This window comes from Emys orbicularis, chromosome 13 (assembly GCF_028017835.1).
Source record: "Emys orbicularis isolate rEmyOrb1 chromosome 13, rEmyOrb1.hap1, whole genome shotgun sequence".
In the NCBI taxonomy this organism is placed as follows: domain Eukaryota; kingdom Metazoa; phylum Chordata; order Testudines; family Emydidae; genus Emys; species Emys orbicularis.
This window is the reverse complement of record NC_088695.1, coordinates 19,586,686-19,609,812: the sequence shown is the minus strand read 5'-3', so window position 1 is coordinate 19,609,812 and position 23,127 is coordinate 19,586,686. Positions and strand designations below refer to the sequence as shown.

Below are 23,127 nucleotides of genomic sequence, written 5' to 3'. Positions count from 1 at the left end.
GGAAAGCAGAAAGGAAGGGGTTAAGATTTGAACTGACCTGAAGAAGCCTGTGAGATCACTGAGAAGACATCCATGCATTTCCACTGTTTGAACACAAGGGGGGGAGGGGGGACTTACTCCACAAAGTTCCAGATACCAGAGAGCCCCAGGACTTCTCTGTGTGGGGAAAGTTTTACCAGTTATACCAGCATAAGAGTGCTGTATTCAGTTTGCTTAATTCCTGTGGCTAAATGTTGTCAACTAAACTGGAAAAAGGCCACTCTTATATCGGAATAAAAGCTTCCACGTGGGGCTGGGGGGGTTAAACAGGGATAACTAGATCAGTTTAAATTTACACCTTAACTTTCCTGTGTAGACAAGGCCTCAGCTGGCATGAGGGAACTCAGGCCTCCAGGAAAAGACCCAAGAAAGTACTGAGGTGAGGAATGTGTACTAGGATTCAGGAAAAGGCTAGACATTTATATGGATAATAATATCATCATTCGTAGTCACACCAGCCCAGGAGCACAGCCATGAGGGGTGTATGGCCAGGCACTGAGTACCAATAACCCTCTGGCCAGCTGGCCAAGATATCATTGGCTTTGTCCATCACTCTGATGCAGCAGGCAGGAGAGGCCGCTCTCCCATGTGGACTCTCCGGTGTCTATTAAGGGTTGAGCTCTGAGTGAAGCTTTTCCCACAGTCCCAGCACCGGTAGGGTCTGTCTCCGGTGTGGATCCGCTGGTGCCTGACCAGGTTGGAGCTGCGGCCGAAGCCTTTCCCACAATCGGAGCACTTGAAGGGCTTCTCTCCGCTGTGGATCCTCTGGTGCGTAGACAGGGTGGATCTCACACTGAAGCTTTGCCCACACTCAGGGCACTCATAGGGCTTTGCTGCGGCGTGGATTCTCTGGTGTGAGGCAAGGCTCGAGCTCACGCTAAAGCTTTTCCCACAGTCCGGGCATTTGTAGGGCTTCTCTCCATTGTGGATCCTCTGGTGTTTGACCAGGTCCGAGCTCTGCCTGAAGCTTTTCCCGCAGTCGGTGCATTTGTAGGGCCGGTCACCCATGTGCGTGCGTTGGTGTTTGATGAGGTCAGAGCTCTGGCCGAAGGTCTTCCCACAGTTGGAGCACTTGTAGGGCCGGTCACCCGTGTGGGCCCTCCGGTGCCTGTGCAGGTTGGAGCTCTCGCTGAAACTCTTCCCGCACTCAGTGCATGTGAACGGCTTGTGCCCAGCGTGGATCCTCTGGTGTTTAATGAGATCCGAGCTGCGCACAAAGCCTTTTCTGCACTCGGGACATTTGTAGGGCTTATCTCCCACATGGGCTCTCTGGTGTTTCACAAAGTTGGAGCCATCAATAAAGCTCTCCCCGCAGTCCCCACAGCTGTAGGGTCTGTCCCCCAGGTGGATCCTCTGGTGCAGGATGAGGAGTGACCTACGGCCAAAGCCTTTACCGCAGTCAGGGCATTTGTAGGGCTTTTCCTGGCTGTGGATTCTCTGGTGTAGGACCAGGGTGGAGCTCCGGCCGAAGCTCTCCCCACAGTTGGGGCAGGTGAAGGGCCTCTCGCCCGTGTGAGTTCTCTGGTGGGCGAGGAGCTCTGAGCTCACGCTGAAGTTTTTCCCGCACTCAGTGCATCTGAAGGGCCTCTCGCCCATGTGGGTTCTCTGGTGTCTAATGAGGTGTGAGCTCTGGCGGAAGCTTTTCCCGCAGTCAGGGCATCCGTAGGGTCTCTGCCCCGTGTGGGTCCTCTGGTGGGCAGTGAGGTCTGAGCTCTGGCTGAAGCTCTTCCCGCATTCCGAGCACGGATAAGGCCTCTCTCCTGTGTGGGTCCGTCGATGCTTAGTGAGATGGGAGCTCACGCGGAAGCTTTTTCCACACTCAGGGCATTTATAAGGTTTCACTCCCGTGTGGACTCTCTGGTGTGTCAGGAGCCGCGAGCTCCGACTGAAGCTTTTCCCGCATGCATCACATCCGTAGGGTCTCTCCCCCGTGTGGATTCGCTGGTGTTTAGTGAGGTCTGAGCTCTGGCTGAACTTTTTATCACAGTGAGGGCACTTATAGGGTTTCTCTCCCGTGTGGATTCTCTGATGGGTCGTGAGGTTTGATTTCACGCTGAAGCTTTTCCCGCAGTTGGGGCAGTGATAGGGTTTTTCTCCCGTGTGGATTCTCTGATGCGTAATCAGGTTCGAGCTCCCACAAAAGCGTTTCCCACACTCGGCACATTTATGAGGTTTGTCTCCCCACTGGGCTGTCTGACGTTGTCCCAGGCCTGAGTGCAGACCAGAGCCTTCCCCACACTCTGTATATAAGTACATATTCTCTCCAGTTGGGTAGCTCTGGGGGACATTCTCACCCTTGAAGCCTTTGTCACATGAAAGGGACTGAACCTTTCTCTTTCCTGAGCAATTTCTCTGCTGCCTTTCTGAGATGCTGTCAGTCCCACAACCTTCTCCCTGGCCAGGCCCCTGCAGCCCCAGCTCCTTAGGGACGTTCTGCTGGGGACTGTCCTCCACATCCTCATTCACCATCCCCTCTGCAGCTGCAATAAATGGAGAGAATCCGGACACAAGTCCTTGCCTCTGACAGGGAGAACAAGAGTCTCAGGAACGGAAACTGCAAAGGGAGTGAAATAATCATGAGGGATGAAAAACAGGAGTCAAATCCCCCCCAAACCCTCCAACTCACCCAGAGGAGAGAGAAGAGGAGCCAATCCTGCCAATTCAGCCTATCTGAACCCCCAGAGAAAGGAACGGGGAAGGGAGGGAGCTTACTGACAAGGGTGAGTAGGAAGCCATGAATGGCGTCTGCCAGGAGGATACAATACCTGCTGGAGAGCTGGGGTGATATCAGGCAGAACTGGGGGAATTCTGGGGCTTTGGCAGGAATCCTAGCTTTTTAATTCACGTACCTGAGGGCTTCTGAGTTGCTTGGATGAGTTCCCCACTGGTGCACATGCCTCCTGGGATCTCCTGTCCCTCAAATCCTTGGAGATCTAGGACCCACAGCTCATCGCCTCGTTCCATCCAGGAGATCACAGATGGTGAATCAGAAATCCTGCAGAGGGAAGGAAAATATGTGAGATCAGGGTCTGTTACACATTCTTTGTGTCTTTCCAACAAAGAATGTAGGATTTTACACCCAGTTTCTTACTTTGAGAATGGGGCATCTCACATTAGCTGCACAACTGAGTTACAAAAGGAGTATAGCAGCGTTTCACAAACTTAGAGTCCCAACCCAAAAGGGGATAACAAAGCTATTGTAGGGGAGTCGTGAGATCACAAAAAATATTGTGATAACCTTTAGATCAGAGGTTCCCAAACTTATTTGGCCTACCGCCCCCTTTTCAGAAAAAAAAAATTACTCAGCGCCCCCCTGGAAATCTACCTTCTTTAAGCGAACAAACAGAAACATGCAGTGACAAATTTGTGTTCTTTTATGTATCTATATTTCTACCTACGTCCTACAATATAGTAAAGAAAGATGTGTTATTAGAATATCGCCCACGACATCAGGTATACAGTGGTTTTTGCATAAGACGGCAAAAGACAACCAAACTAAAATACTAATGAAACTAATAAACTGGGTTTTGTTCTTTGCTCAGCATTAGATATATGTATTTGATATTAAATTGTCAAATATCAAACTAAATTTATCAAGAAATAATTAATTTAAAAAATAATCAATATGCAATTAAAAATCAGTTAATAGTTTTAATTTAGTTTGCCCTTATTTAAATAATTGTTCCTTATTAACACACGCCTTATTTACCAATTAACACAGATGATTCGATAGATATAAATAAATGTTAATAGTTAACAGTTTTTTTACGATTTCATTCCCGTTTTCGTTAATATTGTAATAAAAAATATGACAAATATATTGACTGTACACTTCAAATAGTACTGTACCGACACAAGCCTGCTACGATTTTTTTATTAGTAAGCACTAGAGACACAGAAACGTAAGGTAGATATGTAAGAAAATGTATAAAAATACTCACGTGTAAATTGCTGTTTTATTGAAACAACAATAATACAATTTGCTTTGTATGTGATCCGTAATCCGTAAAGATCGAAGGTATCGAATATGAATAAAAATTTTAAAATACTTATTGCACTATTGTTAACTGCTTTTTACACAATTCAGAAACAATCTAAATTAGATTTCATACATGTCGCCTATTTATAGTATCGTATTGTAAACAAGTCATTACACGCACATATTCCTGCCGATGCATGCTGGAGTTCCCGACAATGCGCGACACGCTCGCCTGCCAACACTTGCTTGTTAAGAGCTGTTGGCGGACTTGACACCTGATCGGTTATAATTTGTGAATTTATTTGGAAAATAAAGTAATCACTACAACTTTAACTCTATGCTACACAACAGATGAAACATGTACGAACGGTTTTTCAAATTTTTCTTATATTCTCTTCTTACTTTATGCTTCCACCGCCCCCTTATTTTTATTCAACGCCCCCCAATTGCACCCGAGGCTACTACTGCCCCCCATGATCGTTCCAGTGCCCCCCAGGGGGCGGTATCGCCCACTTTGGGAACCTCTGCTTTAGATCCTTTGCTAGGGTTACCATATTTCAAGTTCCCAAATAGAGGATGGAGGAAAGGAGAAGTGGAGCGGGAGGGGGGAATATAGCAGCCGCCGCTCTCCAGCTACCCAGCTCTGAAGTAGTGCAGAAGTGAGGGTGGCACTACCATACTGTTGCTTTACACTTTTTGAAAGGTTTCAGTGCTTTTGACTGCAGAGATAATGATTACATGCTTCGCTTAGTGCTCCTATGAGTATGTACAGTAATTTGCAATCACTTTTTTCTGGGGGTTGGGGAGTGTTGTCACAGCCTGAAATACTTTCAAAGCGGGGCCCAGCAAAAAAAACAACAACAACCTGGAGAATAGGGTACATGCAGTTGTAAGAGTCACAATCTGAATGACCTGCCAACCAAGAATAAAGAAGGAAATCTGTAATCCTTCTGAATACAGCTGAGAATCCTGCTATCTGTTTGCAGGCATATCACAAAGAGGAAAAACATTCATTGCTATTTTCTAGATATTTCCATCACTTATCTGACCACCATCACCCTAGTATTTCAGCACCTCATAATCTATCATCTATTTACCCTCAAAGCACCCATGTGAGATAGGGAAGAGCTATTATTATTACTTAGATTGCAAACTCCTTGGGACAGAAATTGTCTTTTGGTTCAGTTTGTACAGTGCCTAGCACAGTGGGGTCCTGCTCCACAACAGCAACTCCTAGGCAAATAAAAAAAATTCTCATTTTACAGGTGGCAAATTGGGGCCTGGGAAGCACTTTGCCCAGCATCACAGATAGAAGCTGGAGCAGAGTAGGAAATTGACACTGAATCTCAAGAGTGCCAGGCTAGTTTCCTAGATCACATTTCCTCTCCAGAGAACATTCACCTCTTTGTCAGATTAGAACCTGCAGGCACCGGCACACAAAGTACACTTTTCACAGCGTCACTAAGCTACTGCATCATTACCCCTCAGCAATAATAGAGGCCCTTTGGGGAAGTTTCCTAGTGAGAGACATGTTGCACCCCCTGTAGGGGATTCTGGCATCTCCGGACACTGCAGGACATGACTCAATCACTGCCCAGACCTACAGCAAGGGAAATGACGTCACCAAATATCCACAGACTTTGCAGACAAATTTTGTGCATTCCATAAATAGAAACAGTCCTTCTCTTATGCCAGTGACAGAAAAAGATGCGCTGGGAATCCTCCATCCCAGAATCTGTCCTTTGGACACATATCCTTCCATACCACAGAGAACGGCAGCTGGTTCTCCCTCATACTTTGGAATCTACTCCTCATCCCACCTGGGTCCAAAATAGCCCACGTCTGTTCAGAGGATTCTGCAGGGTTGAGGTTTTGACCTGGTTTTGAGGAGGAAGGGGCTGGCATTTATGGAGGATGGGCACTCGTTGGGTGCTGCTGGCGCTGGCTTTAAGAGGCATTAATTTAATTTGTCTCAAAGGCAAATTTTCTGTGCCCATTAACCAAAACAATAATACACAAATTGCTGTCAGCAGAAAAGCTGAATCATGAGACAGTGCCTGTGCCTTTACAATGCTCTTTGCAATGACAAATGAATCCAGCTGCGTCCTCAGGTCTTGGTACTTCTGTTTCTCTGGTCTGGTCTATCTTGGGAGCTGGGAGGCCGTGTCTGGACTTGGGCTTGGGCAGGACTAGGAGTTTGTGAGAACTTCCCTGGAGTTACTTGGACAGTTATTCTATCCAGCTGTTTCTGATACACTCATTGCTGTATTTTTAGGCTCTGGATTTTTGCCTCTCTGGGATCAGAAACTATTCCCAGAAGCCCCTGCCTATCCATCTATGGGCACTTCAGGGCTCTAGTTTCTGAATGCAGAGATCGGGGAATTCCCACCCCCATTCCAAACAGTTTGTTCCTAAAAAGAAAAGGCCTCATTTTAAGCAATTCACAACAAGTCTTTATTACTATCCCGCCCCCCCCATGAACGCTTCTCCCCCCCCAACAGCTACCTGACAATCCCTGCCTGAACTGGCTCCCCTGAAGACATTTCCCTTCCCCGTCCCCTGGGATGATGGGACCATCTGGGGTGAAACAAGGGTGTTATTCTGCAGCCTGTTGGGTTGAGAAGGGTGACCGAGGAGGTTTCTGAAGGGGCTTTAGGCCTTTTCATACCCCGATTCCCTCCATGCTCTTTTCTTGAAGACAGATGCTCTAGACTTTGCTACACTGGGAAAATGCTTGTTCACTTTATTATAGAGCAGATCCCGCTGCTCCCACCAATATGAAATGCATGAAAACATTTTTAAGCACTCCCCAGTAACAGAGTCTCTGAACCAAATGCCAGAAAAGAGTGGAATCTAAAGAGCTGCTTTGGGTATAGCTACGCGGCATTGTAAACCCAGATTCAGGCACAGGTTTGAGCCCAAACCCCTCCTACCGTCCACACACAAATCTTTCTGAGTCCTCAGAAAGCCGTCAGGACCTGAGTCCTAAGACCCACCAGGGATGTTGGGTCTGAGCCCAAGTCCCACTGGGACTCAAGCACTATCATTTTGCAGTCTGGACATAGGTCAAGCCCAGGTCACCAGACTCATGTCTGGAAAGTCTGCCAACGCTTTCCTGAAATCTCATGGGCCAGTATTTCTCAGCCCTTCTAACCCAACACTACCCACTTGACTCCCAGGAACCAGAAGCAACCCCACTTGGTTCACATCCAGCTGCTCAGCATTTAACCCTTCCCTTTTATTCTGACTCCTGAACTATAAGCACAGTTTACCATCTCCTGCATTAGCTATGACCAGTAAGAAGATATCCTAGGCCATGTCTCCACCAAGCGCATTGCTAGCTGGTCACAGGAACAAAGCCAGATTCTGGTTATGCTCTGGTGTGAGGCAAGCGAGATGCTTGACTTCAGCAAGAGTACCAGATATGATTTTGTGTACCAGGACGTATCAGAGAAGCTGGCAATGTTGGAGATTGACCGGACCATTGCTCAATGCAGAGAATGAATCCGGTGGCTCGAGACCAACTTCTAGGAGTCAGGGATGACAACCACATTTCTGTCTACCTGCCTCTTAGACAAGGAATTCAACCTAGTGCTGGGAACTGCAGTAAGCCTTGAGTCCACAGCGGTGCATGACAATCTCCTGAGTCACAGGCAGCACCCCAGGAGAGCCAGGAGCTTCTGGATCAAGCTCAGGAAGTGTCTCTGATGCTCACGCAGGTCCCTGGGGATGCTTTGCTGCTGGAAAAGCTGCAACACATCCTGGGTCCATACTCAGAGGAGCTGTTTCAGCATGCCCGGAAGAGTAGCCTGCAGCGGAACGGGTGGAAGAGGTAGAAGTAGCACCAGAACCCGTTAAGTTTCTGCCTCCAAATTTGTTGTTATTAAAACACAGATGGGATGGATTTCCAGCTTACAACCGAATTAAATTATTACTACAAGCTGGCAGAATGCACACCAGTACCTTGGCATCAGCCCTACCCCCACCCCTACCACCATGTGAAATTCAAAAAGGCTACCGATAAGAGAAAAGAAAAGTTAAACATGCAGCTATGGTGAAATTTGTACTAGACACGCGCACATTGTTTTGTTGGGGTGTTAAAATTAAGAATCTTACATTGTCCTCCCCGACAGTATGCTGCACCGTGCGACTTGGCCATACCAGACCATCCTGAGCCACCTAACCGATTACTCAAGACTGTTACGGGAGGGCGGGGAGGGGGAGGGAAGGGGAGTATGTAGTCCTCGGGTGCCATATGAACTGCCTGAAATAAACCAGGAGGTTGTATGTAATCCACAGGTCCCGTACTATGAGTCCATAAATGTTCCGTGGAGGGAGTGCTTTGTAATCCTTTGTTACAGAAGTATGATCAGGGCCAGTGTTGTAAGCCAAAACTGTCCTTGGTCACTGCATTATTTCAGGGAGCGTCCAGGGAGGCTGCAATACATCTGCAGACAAACACAACATCCTATTGATTTCCCCATGAATTTTCAACCAATCCTCATGATGCAAACTTTTCTCAGTACAGGAACTCCAGATGGGTGGTCACATTTTGCAGCAGGGCATACTTTCTAGGGCCTCCTTTGAAGGTCACTAGCCCCCTCCAATCATATATGTGCTGGTCAGTCACTATAAGCCTGAAAAGCTCTTTAGCAAGTATTTAGATGACTTGCTTCAGGCATCTTGGAATAGAAGATCCCTTTGCCATTCAGGAATCTCCAGAACTGTTATGTCCTCCAGAAAGTGGACTACCTAAAAGGATTGTAAACCCATAGGTAGTAAACTGAAGGTGTAATTAAATCATTTGTCAGGCCCTCTGAGATCAGGGCACATTTTCATAAGCCATGGCAAAAGAGGGTACGCGGGGTCCCCTAGAACAGTTGTTCTCAACCAGGGGCCCGGGGCCCCTGTGGGGCCGCAAGCAGGTTTCATGGGGTCTGCCAAAATAAACCAAAGAGCAGGCCGGCATTAGATTCGCTGGGGCCCAGGGCAGAAAGCTGATGCCCAAGGCCTGTTGTCAGTGGCTGAAGCCTAAGCCCGAGCCCTGCCGCCCGGGGCTGAAACCAAAGCCCAAGCAATTTAGCTTTGTGAGGCCCCCTGTGGCGTGGGGCCCCAGGCATTTGCCATGCTTGCTACCCCCTAATGCTGGCCCTGACTTTTAATCTACTGGATAAGCAGAAAAACAGTTGTTGTGGCACAGGTGAGTTGTGGAGTTGGGAGGGGGCTCAGAAAGAAAAAGATTGAGAACACCTGCCCTAGAATAACAGTGGGAACAGTTACTCCATTAACAACAATGTTATTTGGTGGGAATACTGTCCCAGCCTGTCTGTAGGTAAAGTCCTGATCTGCGGAAAACCCAGCATCACGCCCTTTGCCAGGGCAGCCAACATTAGCGTCTATCAATAGGCATGTGTGGTCGACGAGGGCCTGCACAATGATGGAGTAGTAACCTTAGTGGTTTATGTATTCAGGTGGTTCTTGAAGAGGACAAACTACGGGTGGGGGAAGTCCCATTGATGGCCTCACACACTTCGACCTTTGACTTACCCACACCAAACTGGTTAGCCATGGACTTGTAGCAGTCAGGAGTAGTCCACTTCCATCCCGATGGCTATAGCCACCTGCTTCTGGACCAGCATGACCTCCTTCATGTGTGTGTCCTGACCTGAGAGCATAGGTGAAGCAAACTTGAGGGGGTGGAGGGATAGCTCAGTGGTTTGAGCATTGGCCTACTAAACCCAGGGTTGTGAGTTCAATCTTTGAGGGGGCTGCAGGGAATGGGGCTGGGCAGGTCTGGAAGCCGGGAACCTCCCTCCCCACTGATTGCTCCTGCTGCCCCTTCCAGTCTCTATCCCTGTCTCCCTCCCGCCCCCTCCCCTCCCCTCGGGCTGGGAGACTCGGTCCCTGGCCCGGCCCGGGGCGTTCGCTCTCCCGGAGCTGGCTCGGCTCCTGCAGGCGCTCAGGGGGGCAGAGCCTGGGGGGGTCAGGGAGGGCAGCAGCTCTGGGACTCGCAGACCCCCGCCCCCCGGGAGCGGAGCTGGGGCGAGGAGGGGCCGTTGGTGCAGAGTCACTTTCCTGCCCGGCCCCAGCCCTTTCCCCCGGGTCTCTCCCCTCACCTGCAGGCTCCGGCTCAGGGGCTGGTGTCGGCAGAGCCAGGGGCTGGTTCCAGCTGCCGCAGAAAGTCCCCCCGGGCTGGGCACAGACGGGGGGGTCAGTGCAGGTCTCTCTCCTCACAGACCCCGCTGGGGAGCAGCAGCGCCTCAGCCCGGTATCCCAATTACGAAGGGATGCAACAGCATCCTGTGACCCAGGAAGTTCAGCCTCTGATCATCAGGCTCTGGACAGAAAAAGCAATGGAGGCAGCAGCCTCCCTCCCTTAACAATAACCAGAGCCCTCTGGTGGCCACAGCTAATCAAAACGTCCTTCCCTCCCCACCCCACTAGAGACAGAAAGGCAGCACAGGAAGGAATCCGGTCAACAAATGTATATTCTGGAGCAATGCTGGTCTCTCCATAGCTATAGCTGAAACTACAGCCTTCCATTGTAAGCCAGGTATAGAACCCTGCACTCTGCAAAAGTAAAGCAACCCACCTGAAATCTCACAAGCCAGATATCTTTCTGGCAGGTTTGTGGGAAATCAGAGTAGGCATGTGGGAGACTTGAGGGCTCAAACACCTCAAGTAGCAATTAATAAATAAAGGAGGGATCTCTTATCCAAATTCTGTTTGGGATCATTACCCTAGTGACAAGTAATCCACTCTCTGGACTTGTGTTTCCATCCTGCCTTGTGGCTGCCCCCCAGAGATGTTGAATTCCTTTAAAAGACAAAGGAATACATTATAAAATAGTTTAACCAGTTAAAGTTAATAGGCAGCAGGTTTAAAAAAAACAAAAAGAAGTATTTTTTCACACAACGCACAGTCAACTTGTGGAACTGGTTGCCAGGGGGTGTTGTGAAGGCCAAGTCTATAACAGGGTTCAAAAAAGAACTAGATAAGTTCATGCAGGATAGGTCCATCAATGTCTATTAACCAGGATGGGCAGGGATGGTGTCCCTAGCCTCTGTTTGCCAGAAGCTGGGAATGGGCAACAGGGGATGGATCACTTGATGATTACCTGTTGTGTTCATTCCCTCTGGGGCACCTGGCATTGGCCACTGTCGAAAGACAGGATACTGGGCTAGATGGACCTTTGGTCTGACCCACTACGGCCATTCTTATGTTCTTAAAGTTGCCAAGTCACATTTTCATGGCCTATCCCACCATTTACAAACTCCCAACAAGGCTATGAAAATCAATAATATCTTGCATCTTACACTGCCAACGCAGGGAAGGTTAGTGAACAACTAAAATCTGATTTTATTGACGTAAGGGGGGAAAGCATTGATTTCCATATGTGAGGGGAAAGTTGATCATAGGGGATGGGGTTTCACCCCATCTGGTCCCCCTACCACCGCCATACACATATACACAGCTCCAGAGAATATTTTCCCTCTAAAACCAGAAGTTTCCAAAATTAAGAGGGGAATCAAATCTCAGGGGATATTTTTTATCAATATGATGGTTCTCTTCCTCCAGACACCTTGGCCCTGCCATTGACACAGGCACCTGGGAGCCCTGGGTGATGCCACATTAGCATAAGTGGGGGATGGAGTCAAACGGTCCTGGGATAGTTGGGAGGGGGGAAAGGCAGGTGATTGTCCCCTCATGGCTGGGGAGAGCTGGGTTGGGCTGTGGGGGGTGAACTAAATATCAGTCAGTGTTTGGTCAACTGCCCATTAGCCACTGGGAGACACCGTTCCCTCAATTGGGGGATGCTCCTGGCTTTGATATTTATTAAATGAGGCAAGTCACATTAATCAGCAAACATGTACATTTTCACTGACATAACAGGGGAAACAACTTGGTTCCCAAAACATGCAGTGGAAAGTTTATCACTGGAGAGTTTAAACCCACTCTGCGCCTGCCCTGGATGGAAATTTCCCTCCAAAACAAGGGGAAGCTAGTGCAGTTCGAAATGAGAGGAAAACGCCACATCAGGGAAGCAGATTCAGGGCCAATCCCTCCCCTCAGCCAACATGGTGATTTTAATTAACATAAAGAGCAAAATTTACACCATATTTCCAATCTGAATCTCTCTAGTTTCAACTTCCAGCCTCTGGATCTTGTTATACCTTTGCCTGCTACACTGAACAGCGCATTATTAATTATTTATTCCCCATGAAGGCACATATAGAGAGTTATCAAATCACCCCTAGACTTCTCTTTGTTTAGCTAAATGGATTGAGCTCCTGGAGTCTATCACTATAAGGCATGTTTTCTAATCCTTTAATTATTCTCATGGCTCCTCTCTGAGCCCTGTCCTCCTTATCAACTTCCTTAGAATCATAGAATATCAGGGTTGGAAGGGACCTCAGGAGGTCATCTAGTCCAACCTGCTGCTTAAAGCAGGACCAATCCCCAGACAGATTTTTGCCCCAGATCCCTAAATGGCCCCCTCAAGGATTGAACTCACAACCCTGGGTTTAAGCAGGCCACTGCTCAAACCACTGAGCTATCCCTCCTCCCACTGAATTATAGGCACCCAGAACGGGATACAGTATTCCAGCAGCAGTTGCACCAGTGCCAAATAGTAAATAATCTCTCACTTCCTACTCAAGATTCCCCTGTTTATACATCCAAGGATTGCATTAGCTCTTTTGGCCACAGCATCGCATTGGGAGTGCATGTTCATCTGATTATCTTCCACAACCCCCAAATCTCTGGCAAAGTCACTGCTTCCCAGGATAGAGTGCCCAGTCCAGGATCCAGTAAGTAGGGCCTACTTTCTTTGTTCCTAGATGTGTACATATACATTTAGCTGTATCAGTACAGATATTGTTTGCCTATGTCCAGTTTACCAAGCGATCCAGATCACAATGAATCAGTGACCTATCCAATTTGTGTGTCATCTGCAAACTTTATCAGTAATGATTTTATGTTTTCTTCCAGGTCACTGATAAAAATGTTAAATAGTGTAGGGCCAAGAACCAATGCCAGTGGGACCCCACTAGCAACACAACCACTGGTTGATGATTCCCCATTTACAATTACATTTTGAGACCTATCGGTTGGCCACTTAATCCATTTAATGTGTGCCATATTAGTTTTATATCTTTCTACGTTTTTTAATCAAAACATCATGAGATAAGTCAAATGCTGTACAGAAGTCTAAGTATGTACAGAAGTCTAAGTATATTACTTCAGCACTCTTACCTGTATCAACCAAACTTGTAATCTCATTAAAAAAAAAATCTCAAATTAGTTTGACAGGATCTATTTTCCATAAACCCATGTTGACTGGCATCAGTTACATTACCCTCTTTTAATTCTTTATTAATCGATTCCCATATCAGCTGCTCCATTATCTGATTTGGAATCGATGTCAGACTGACAGGCCTGTAATTACCCAGGTCTTCCTGTTTACCCTTTTTAAATATTAGCACAATATTAGCTTTCTTTTAGAGCTTCCCTGGTGTTGAAGCTATTCTACTGTGGCTAAATAATGAAAGAGTCATTGTGGCGGAGAACTAGACCATAGCTCTCCCACCTTCTGGGTGGATGCCCTAACCACTGAACTATAGAGTCATTCTCTCTCTTTCTCTCTCTGACTATTTAAGTATTTATCCACAGTGGAACCTAATATTGATAAAAGGAAGAAAACAATCACCACAGTATTTTGCCTATTTTGTCCCCAGTTACCAAATATCGACATTAAATTCCCTTAGATTTTATATTCCCTCCGCCGCATCCTGTTGAAGAGCAGCACATTCTCCCGGTTTTGGAGGGAAACTCTTGCCCAGGGTCACTATTCCTGATGGGAGTTTAAACTCACCAGATTTAACTTCCCCCCAAGTTTGACAGTCAAATTGCTACCCCTGTTATGTCAATGAAAAATCATCATCTTTATTGATTAAAAGTGGCTGGCCCCATATTTAGTAAACACCAAGGCCAAGAACCTCCTCCAATTTGGAGGAACAGTGTCCCCAAGTTGTCAGTTAACCCAAAGGCTGACAGATTTTTGCCCCAGACTGCGCCCCCCCTCCCAGCCCAATCCAGCTCCCTCCAACCACTAGCTGCCAGTCACCTGTCCCTCCCCCACTGCTGCCCCTCTCAACTGCCCCGGAAACTTCCGGATCCCTCCCCACTTCCCCGTCCCTGTTCAGGCAGCTGGGGTGGGGTGTGAGAAGAAATCAATTTCTAGTTATTTATTGAATATTGGTATAAAAACACCTGGGATTTTACCCTCTAATTATCAAATATTGATAGGAACCTTAATTTCCTCTTCAGATTTTACCATTTCTGTCTAGTTCATGACTATTGACAGAAAATCCGCTCAGCTATCGTCCTTTCCTCCCCCTAATTATCACACACTGATCAAATCCCTTGGATTTCCCCCTCTCGCTCTCGTTATTGAATATTGATCTAAAATCCCCTCAGATTTCACCCCTTCGTGCTATTTATAAAATATTAATATCAGATCTCCTCAGGCTTTGCCCTATTCTGTTTCATTGTCAAAGGCTGTTATTGACCTCAAAACACCCTCAGATTTGGGGGTTCCTACCGTCTTTAACTGCAGCAATTTGTCTTTGTTTGGGAGTGTTAGGCAAAAAGATTCTTTTCCCCAAGAATCAGGCAAGCACAGACAATACTGAAGGGGGTTTATTCATGATACCAGGAAGACTGATAAACAGCTTCCAAAATATGGTGCTACAGTGGCCAGTTATATACATTCTCTTATCAATTCATTTGCATTTATCTGTACATACAGAGACAGACATTGTTACAAGTCAAGAGAGAACCCTGAACAAAGATAAAAATAGGAATAGTGCATATGTATAGGGGTCATCATGATTGCATCAAGTATCTATGGCTACCTTGCGGAGAAAAGAGGTGTGTGTTGTGGGGAGGTAGGGATGAGTGCTTACAGATATCTGGTGGGCTGTGAAGGGAGGGTTTGTTCTGTTCTAAGAGCTGAGTTACTGCGTGGCCATTTGACCATATAAGTTTATCAGTTGATTACAGTTGTCAGTGCCCTTGGGCTACTGAAGCATTCCGGCTTGATCTGCGGTTTCTGTCTTAGCTGTTAGCTAAATTTTAACTCTTGCCTGACAGGAGGGAAACCATCCATTGCCCTGAGTCATTACCTCAGCTCCCCCCAGCCACCATGAATCATGTGCCCGCCCCACTCAACTGCTGCCTCCTGATTGCCACAGGAGCTTCTAACTAAATTTCCCCTCAGATTTTACCCCCTTTCTCTCATATTATCAAATATTGAGATAAAATCTCACATTTCAGATTTTCAACTCCCTCCTCCCCCCCATTTTGAACTGCAGCAGCTTCTCCGGGTTTTGGAGGGAAACTGTTGCCTGGAGTCATGGGTGTGTGTTTGTGGAGGGTTAAACTCCCAAATGAGATCAACTTGCTCCTTCCCATTTGATAGTCTAATTTTTAACAGTGAGAGTAATTAACCATTGGAACAATTTACCAAGAGGTCATGGTGAATTCTCCATCACTGACAACTTTTAAATCAAGAGTGGTTGTTTTTCTAAAAGATCTGTTCTAGGAATTGTTTTGGGGAAGTTGTATGGCTTGTGTTACACAGAAGTGTAGTGGGGCAGCTGCCCCACTCCATGAGGAAAAGGGCTGGAACAGGAGGCCAGAGAGGCTGTGCAGACCGGCAGCCAGTCAGCAAAGGCCTGCAGAGAGCCAATCAGGGCTAGGCTGGGCCCTATATAAAGACTGCCTAGCAAAGGAGAGGGCAGTCTTTCCCTGACTAGCAAGGGAGAAGGACTGGCTCCTGAGGTAAGGAGGGAACACCTTGGACAGAGCAGTGCTGGGCAGGCTCAGGGGAGTAGAGAGAGGGCTCCTACCTGTGACCTGCCAGACTGCTGCCCCTGACTAGAAGGGCTGAGAAGGTGCAAGGGGCCAAAGGGGAAGTGGCCCAGGGAAGATAATCAGACAAGGGGAGAGAAGGAGGGCAGAGAGAGGCTACTGCTAGAGGGTCCCTGGGTCAGGACCCAAAGTAGTGTGTGGGCCTGGGTCCCCCCCTTGCACTGCACCTGGCCGTGGAGGAGCGTGGCCGATACAGACTGCAACTTGCCCTGAAGTGAGGGGCTAGACTTTTGGGTTGTGGTTGGCCACTGAGGCAGGTGCAAGCCGAAGGACTGCCGTTACCCCTGGAAGGGGAGAGAACCAAGTGGGGCACAGCTGGAGGACTGTGTCCAGAAGAGGATGCTGCAAATCAGGGAGCAATGCGGGTCCCGGACAGCACAGCAGAGCCCGCAATGGGCAGGACACCACCCGCTGAGGGCGCTCCACAGCTAGGACAGAGCTAATTCCTGGAGCAGCCAGTAGGAGGTGCCACGGTGGTGAGTCTGCGCCCCGTCACAAGGAGATCAGACTAAATTATCACAGTGGTCCCTTCTGCCCTTGGAATCTTTGGGTAAAATAATTAGAAGGAATGTAGGCAGCCCCCTGTGAGACTATCCCATAGCTCAATGATTAGCGCACTCTCCTAGTAGGAGGGAGACCCCTGTTCAAGTCCTTGCTGGCAGAAAGTGGGGAATTGAACTTGGGCCTCCCATATTTCTAACCACTGGGCTAAAAGTTATAAGGTGCACAGTAGCAGAAGCACCATTCCCATCTCTTCTTTCTTCCTCTGTATTGTATGGGGCAAGGCAAGCACCAGCCTCATTCCCGCAAGAAATAGATTAGGCAACTAAGCTGCCTGACTAGAAGAGGGGTTCCCTTTCATGAATTGAAGAGACATAGGTGCATCCTTTGTGCCTGGACGTAGGTGCCTATCTCCGAGAAAGGGATAGGATTTAGCACGCACCCCTTTTGTCGGCATCTCTGATTGGCTAGTTTAGGTGGCTCCTCACCTACCATGCTGGCTTTTGTTAGACTCCTATGTCTCCCTATTCATTGTATAGAAGCCTGGACACCTAATTTAGGATTTGTGGATTGCAGTCTTGTTCCTGAGATTTTCTAGGTGCCTAAAAGTTAAGTGCTTACTGTTACAACTCTCTGTTGCAATGCATGTGTTGGGGTCCACTAGGCATAGCTACCAGGTAACTCGGGAGAGCAGAAGGCTTTCAAAGCTTCCCTAATGCGCAGCGCTTCATCGTGTGCTCTTCTAATCGCCCTGGTGTCTGGCTGCGAGTAATCAGCAGCCAGGCGATTTGCCTCAGCCTCCCACCCTGCCATAAAGGTCTCCCCCTTGCTCTCACAGAGATTGTGAAGCACACAGCAAGCAGTAATAACAATGGGGATATTGGTTTGGCTGAGGTCTGAGCGAGTCAATAAGGATCGCCAGCGACCTTTTAAACGGCCAAATGCACATTCTACCACCATTCTGCACTTGCTCAGCCTGTAGTTGAACAACTCCTGACTCCTGTCCAGGCTGCCTGTGTATGGCTTCATGAGCCATGGCATTAAGGGGTAGGCTGGGTCCCCAAGAATAACAATTGGCATTTCAACATCCCCCACGGTTATTTTCTGGTCCGGAAAGTAAGTCCCTTGCTGCAGCCGTTTAAACAGATTGGTGTTCCTGAAGACGCGAGCGTCATGAACCCTTCCCGGCCAGCCCACATGGATGTTGGTGAAACGTCCCTTGTGATCCACAAGTGCTTGCAGCACCATTGAGAAGTACCCCTTGCGGTTTATGTACTGGGTACCCTGGTGCTCCGGTGCCAAGATAGGAATATGGGTTCCATCTATTGCCCCACCACAGTTAGGGAATCCCATTGCAGCAAAGCCATCCACTATGACCTGCACATTTCCCAGAGTCACTACCTTTCGTAGCAGCACCTCCGTGATTGCTTTGGCTACTTGCATCACAGCAGCCCCCACAGTAGATTTGCCCACTCCAAATTGATTCCCGACTGACCGGTAGCTGTCTGGCGTTGCAAGCTTCCACAGGGCTATCGCCACTCGCTTCTCAACTGTGAGGGCTGCTCTCATCTTGGTATTCTGGCGCTTCAGGGCAGGGGAAAGCAAGTCACAAAGTTCCATGAAAGTGCCCTTACGCATGCGAAAGTTTCTCAGCCACTGGGAATCGTCCCACACCTGCAACACTATGCGGTCCCACCAGTCTGTGCTTGTTTCCCGGGCCCAGAATCGGCGTTCAAAGCCTATAACCTGGCCCATTAACATCATAATCTCCAAAGCACCGGGGCCCGCGGTCTCAGAGAATTCTGTGTCCGTGTCCATGTCCTCATCACGCTGGTCGCTGCGCTGCAATCGCCGCCTCCTCCTCCTCCTCGCCTCTTTTTTCTGGTCCTGTGTAAGCATAAACTCCACGAGAAAGCGCGAGGTGTTTACAATGTTCAAGACTGCGTTCTGGAGCACAACGGGATCCATGCTTGATGCAGAATGGAGTCTGCAGAGTTCACTCAGGAAAAAAGGCGCGAAATGGTTGTCTGCCGTTGCTTTCAGGGAGGGAGGGGGAGGCTGTACCCAGAACTACCTGCGACAATGTTTTTTGCCCCATCATGCACTGGGGTCTCAACCCAGAATTCCAAGGGGGGTGGAGACTGCGGGAACTATGGGATAGCTATGTAAAAGCTACCCACAATGCAACGCTCTGGAAATCGATGCTACTATGGTAGCTTGGACGCAAACCACCGAATTAATGGTGCCTAGTGTGGCCGAATACATTCGAATTTATAAAATCTGTTTCCTAAATTCGAATTATATAAATTCGAATTAATCCTGTAGTGTAGACATACCCTAAATTTCTCACTCAGTTTGCCAATGATACCCTGGCCATAGAGAAATGCATAAGTGCTGAGCTGTACCAGCTTTGACTGCTGGCTTTGCAAAACCGCCAGGCCCTAGATTATGTGTTAGCTTCACGGGGCGGTGTATGTGCCCTTATTGGAGAAGAATGTTGTACCTATGTCCCGGAGTTTTCACAGGATATTAACAAGCATATCTTGTCAGCCGAATAGGCCTTTAATCAGTGGAAGACCCAGGAAGGGGAACCCACTATTTTGGATTCCCTTTGGGGTTGGATACCTGGTTTAGGGGAACTAGGGGGCATAGGGGGAAGCATTGTTCGCATCTTGCTCACAGGTGTGGTGATATGTTTTGTCCTTTTCCTTTTGCTCATTTGCTGTAAAGTGCTCATATGTAAGATTTGTACCTCCCCCTTCCAGAAGTTCCTTTATACCCTCTCATTGATAATCCTGATTGTATGGAGCTTAATCGCATTTTGTCTTTAGAGTATGAGAAAACTCTGACAAAGGTTTGTTGAGTGTTCTCAAAGGAGGAATTGTTGGGGTCCACTAGGCATAGCTACCAGGTAACTCGGGAGAGCAGAAGGCCAAAAGAGCCGATGAAGCTCTTCTGCTCTGGGCCTATCTGAACCCCCAAACCCCATCTTGTGAACTCTCACCTACTTCTATGCTAACTGCTTACATCCTCTGAAGCAGGCTGAAGCAGAAATGTAAGGTCAGCTTTTTAGCAGATGGCTGCAGTTTCACTCACACTAACAGAAATAATAGAGATAAGGAGCGAGGGAAAGGAGGGGTAGTTAGTTTGCAGGCATCTAACCCAAGGTCGCAGAGACTGGGAAAGTTTTTTCACAAGCTTATGTAGAGCTTATTGTAACAGTTGTTGGTAAGGGGGAACAGCCAGACAAAGAGATGTATGCAAACAGTTTGGAGTATAAAAGGTAAAATTTGTTTGTATTTGTTGCACTGGATTTGAGACATGCTGGTCTCCTAGTGCCATTTCAGAGCTCTGAAATAAACTTGGCTTGCTTTCTCCCCTCGGTGTCTTTATTGGTGCCAAGCACACCAGGCAACGAACCGCTGTTTGCCTTCTCGAGCCCTTTTGGGCGGGCAACACATGGATTCCACCCAAAGTCTCTAATCTTAAAAAGAAAGGAAATAAAATACTTTACAGACCTCTTTCTAGTAATAAAAAAAGCAAAAATACTCACAAACCAATTATATATAATTTCTTTTATAGGTCATATTTAAAAATTCTGGATACACTCAATCACTGGCTTGTCTAAAGTAAAGCTTTGCAGCTGTCAGGATTAGGTTGAAAGCAGAAGGATTTGGGCAAAGGTAAGTGTTTGAGAAAGCTTTAATCACAATTCTCTGCCACTTTTTAATTTAATTAATAAATAAAATATTGATGGGACAGGAAAAGTGCTAACATGAGGCCCTGAAATGTATCTCTGTAGGATGAAATCTGGCAGGGCTTTTCTCCCCAGTTGAACCTACTTTTTTAAACTGTCATGAATCCATGGAAGTGTTGAGAGATTATTATTTTAAAGAAATAAACAATTTTTGAGGCACAAATGTTTGAAACAAGGATTTCCTTCTGCTGTGCCCAGAGCCCTTGAGAAAGAATTCAGTTTACTAGGATTAGCAAAAAATTTGAGGGTGCCAATCGCCAGTGGACCCACACAGGGCCAGATTAACATATTTGTGGGCCCCCATGGAGGCAATGGAGCATGGCGCGGGGAGGTCAGTCCCCGGAGCGAGGGCCAGCCAGAGGCAATGGGGCATGGCATGGCAGGGGCGTCCCTGGTCCGCCCAATGTGAGGGCATTATTTACAAACCAGCAGTTGCCAGATGCACAGTGGCCTGCCCGGCTCTGTGCTGCCAGCATGCCCCTTCTCGGGGGCAGGCCCATGCCACACCACACAGTGCCTCCTCCGCCCAACACCCCCCGACTCCCTATGGCCAAAAGCCCCCCCGGACCCACTATGCCCAGTCCCCTCCCAGACCCACCCACAAATGCACAGCACCCTGCACAACACCACCCCTGACCACAGCCCCAGCACAACTGCCCAGAACCCCCACTCCCTAGTGCCCCAACACACACAGATCCTCCCTGCCCCTTCACAGCCCAGCCTCCCCCCCCCCCCCCAATACACCCCACAGACCCACTCCCCCAAGCCCTGCCTCCCGGGCGCACTCACCAGCCCTGCTGGGAGGCGACTGTGTCTGCCGGGCTGAGCCAGCAGCGCAGCCAGGGCTGGTCCCAGGGCCAGGAATCGTTCCATCCCCTCAGGAGTGGTGCGATCAGCCAGGCCAGGACCTGTCCTGGCCAGGGTCCCTCAAGACGCACTTGCCTGGATGGGCCCAGCCAAGCCCTCCACACTGTCTCCTCCCCACACACATCTGGCTGAGACTGCACCAGTCCCTGGCGGCTCAGCTTCGGGGAGACAGGTGGGGCCCCACAGGTGGTAGGAAGCAGAGACTGCCCGGAGCCAGAGGTGCACTGGGGTCTGGCCAGGGGGCTCAAAGGAGCAGGGGGGTGGGGCCAGGGGGTGGAGAGGAGCTTCAGCCAGCCGGCAGGCAGGCCGAGAGGAGCAAGTGGTGGGCGGGGGAGCCAGTGGGGTCTTGGGGCACAGTGCAAGCAGAGCAGGCCCTTTTGAGCATGGGCCAAGCTCCATGGAGCCACTGGAGCCATTGTAAACCTGGCACTCAGGGGCGGCTCCAGGCATCAGCGCTACAAGCACGTGCCTGGGGCGGCAAGCTGCGGGGGGTGCCCTGCCGATCCCTGCGAGGGCGGCAGTCGTGCAGCCTTTGGTGGCATGCCTGTGGGAGGTCCGCCGGTCCCGCGGATTCGGTGGCAATTTGGCGGCGGATACGCCGAATCCGCGGGACCGGGGATCTCCCTCAAGCATGCTGCCGAATCCGTGGGACCGGGGACCTCCTGCAGGCATGTCGCCAAAGGCAGCCTGCCTGCCGTGCTTGGGGCGGCAAAAAAGCTAGAGCCACCCCTGCCGGCACTGGACCCACATGGATCACTTCAGGAATTTTCACATGATTTACAAGGAAGGGGCAGAGGTGTGGAAAAGTTTTTAAACATATACACAGTCCAAGCCTTGTTAAACCTTCCATGTCTGATGGAAAAAACATGCCCCTGTCCTTGGAGAGATCTCTAACGATCACTGTGGAATTGGAGAGAACCCCATGGCTTATTTTAGGGTGAGTGGTCATGAGATTAGACTTTGAAATGAAGAATTAACACCCCCCCCCCTCCATCTTGATCTTCTCCCCCCCCACTGATTGTTCCCTAACGGCACAGATATAGTTAAATCTACCCGATTTCACACTGCCTGTCCCCTCCCTCCATCTCCTTATATTTTTACCCCTTTCCTTCATGGTAACTCCATCTCCTGAGAGACAAAGGGGGATCCCCACTGCAACCATTTCATAGTCCCCCTGAAACTCCTCTTTCCCTTGCACAGTTCCCTTCCACTTCCTGAATCCTGTTGCTTGGTTCCTGGAGCAGATCCTGGCAGGAGCTGAGGGCAGAGTAAGGACAGTCATTTAACTGAAAGTAGCTCAGATATTCCTCCTACAGATTCTCACCACACCAACTATCTAAGGAGGAAGGGAATCTCCACACCCTATTTCTTCCACTGTCCTCTGCATATTCACAAACTTGTAGGATGCAACGGTCAGTGAAGTTCACATTGTGGAACCTTTTCAGCAGTGCCTGTTCTAATGCTCACATGCCATTCCAGATTGTTATAATGAGACATAAAATCACTCTCTCTGAGTCCATGCTATTTGATGTCTAGCAGAGTTATAAACTTTAGATCCCAGGATCATCTTTTGAAGGTGTTTTGCAGGTTTCCCTTTAGAATGAGGACTGAGAGGTCAGATATGGAGTGATCATTTTGTGAAAAGTGATATGGTATTTTTATCATTTTTCTATACGAGTTCATTTGAGAGCATGGTGATTAACTGGTTCCACCCACATAGTAGTTGTTGGGGCATTTGATGCACTGGACGAGATGCACCACATGTTGTGATAGGCAGGTGTAGGACTCATGGATTTTGAAAGGTATGTTAGAATCATAGAATCATAGAAGATCAAGGTTTTGTGGGGGGAGGGTATTGATCATCGTAGCAGAAGAGAAAAAATGGTTACCTACTCATATAGTAACTATTGTTCTTCAAGATGTGTTGTGCACATATACATTCCACAACTGTTCAACCTTCCCTGTTACTTCAGATGCTACATACAGTGGTGCAAAGGAACAGAGGGAGGCGGTGAACATACCCCTTTTATTATCTTGTCCGCTGGCAAAA

General features: G+C 48.4%; 1 protein-coding gene across 1 annotated transcript in view; it reads right to left on the bottom strand.

Annotated features, from left to right (window-relative positions):
• Positions 1 to 497: 497 nt before the first annotated feature.
• Positions 498 to 23,127, bottom strand: part of LOC135887564 (zinc finger protein 271-like) — a 57,113-nt gene continuing 34,483 nt past the window's right edge. The window contains exons 4-5 of the mRNA XM_065415291.1: positions 4,691 to 4,697; positions 498 to 2,170 (exon numbers count right to left, since the gene is read on the bottom strand). Of these exons, the coding sequence (XP_065271363.1) occupies positions 589 to 2,170; positions 4,691 to 4,697 (1,589 nt within the window). The 3' untranslated portion in view covers positions 498 to 588. The remainder of the gene's footprint in view (positions 2,171 to 4,690; positions 4,698 to 23,127) is intronic.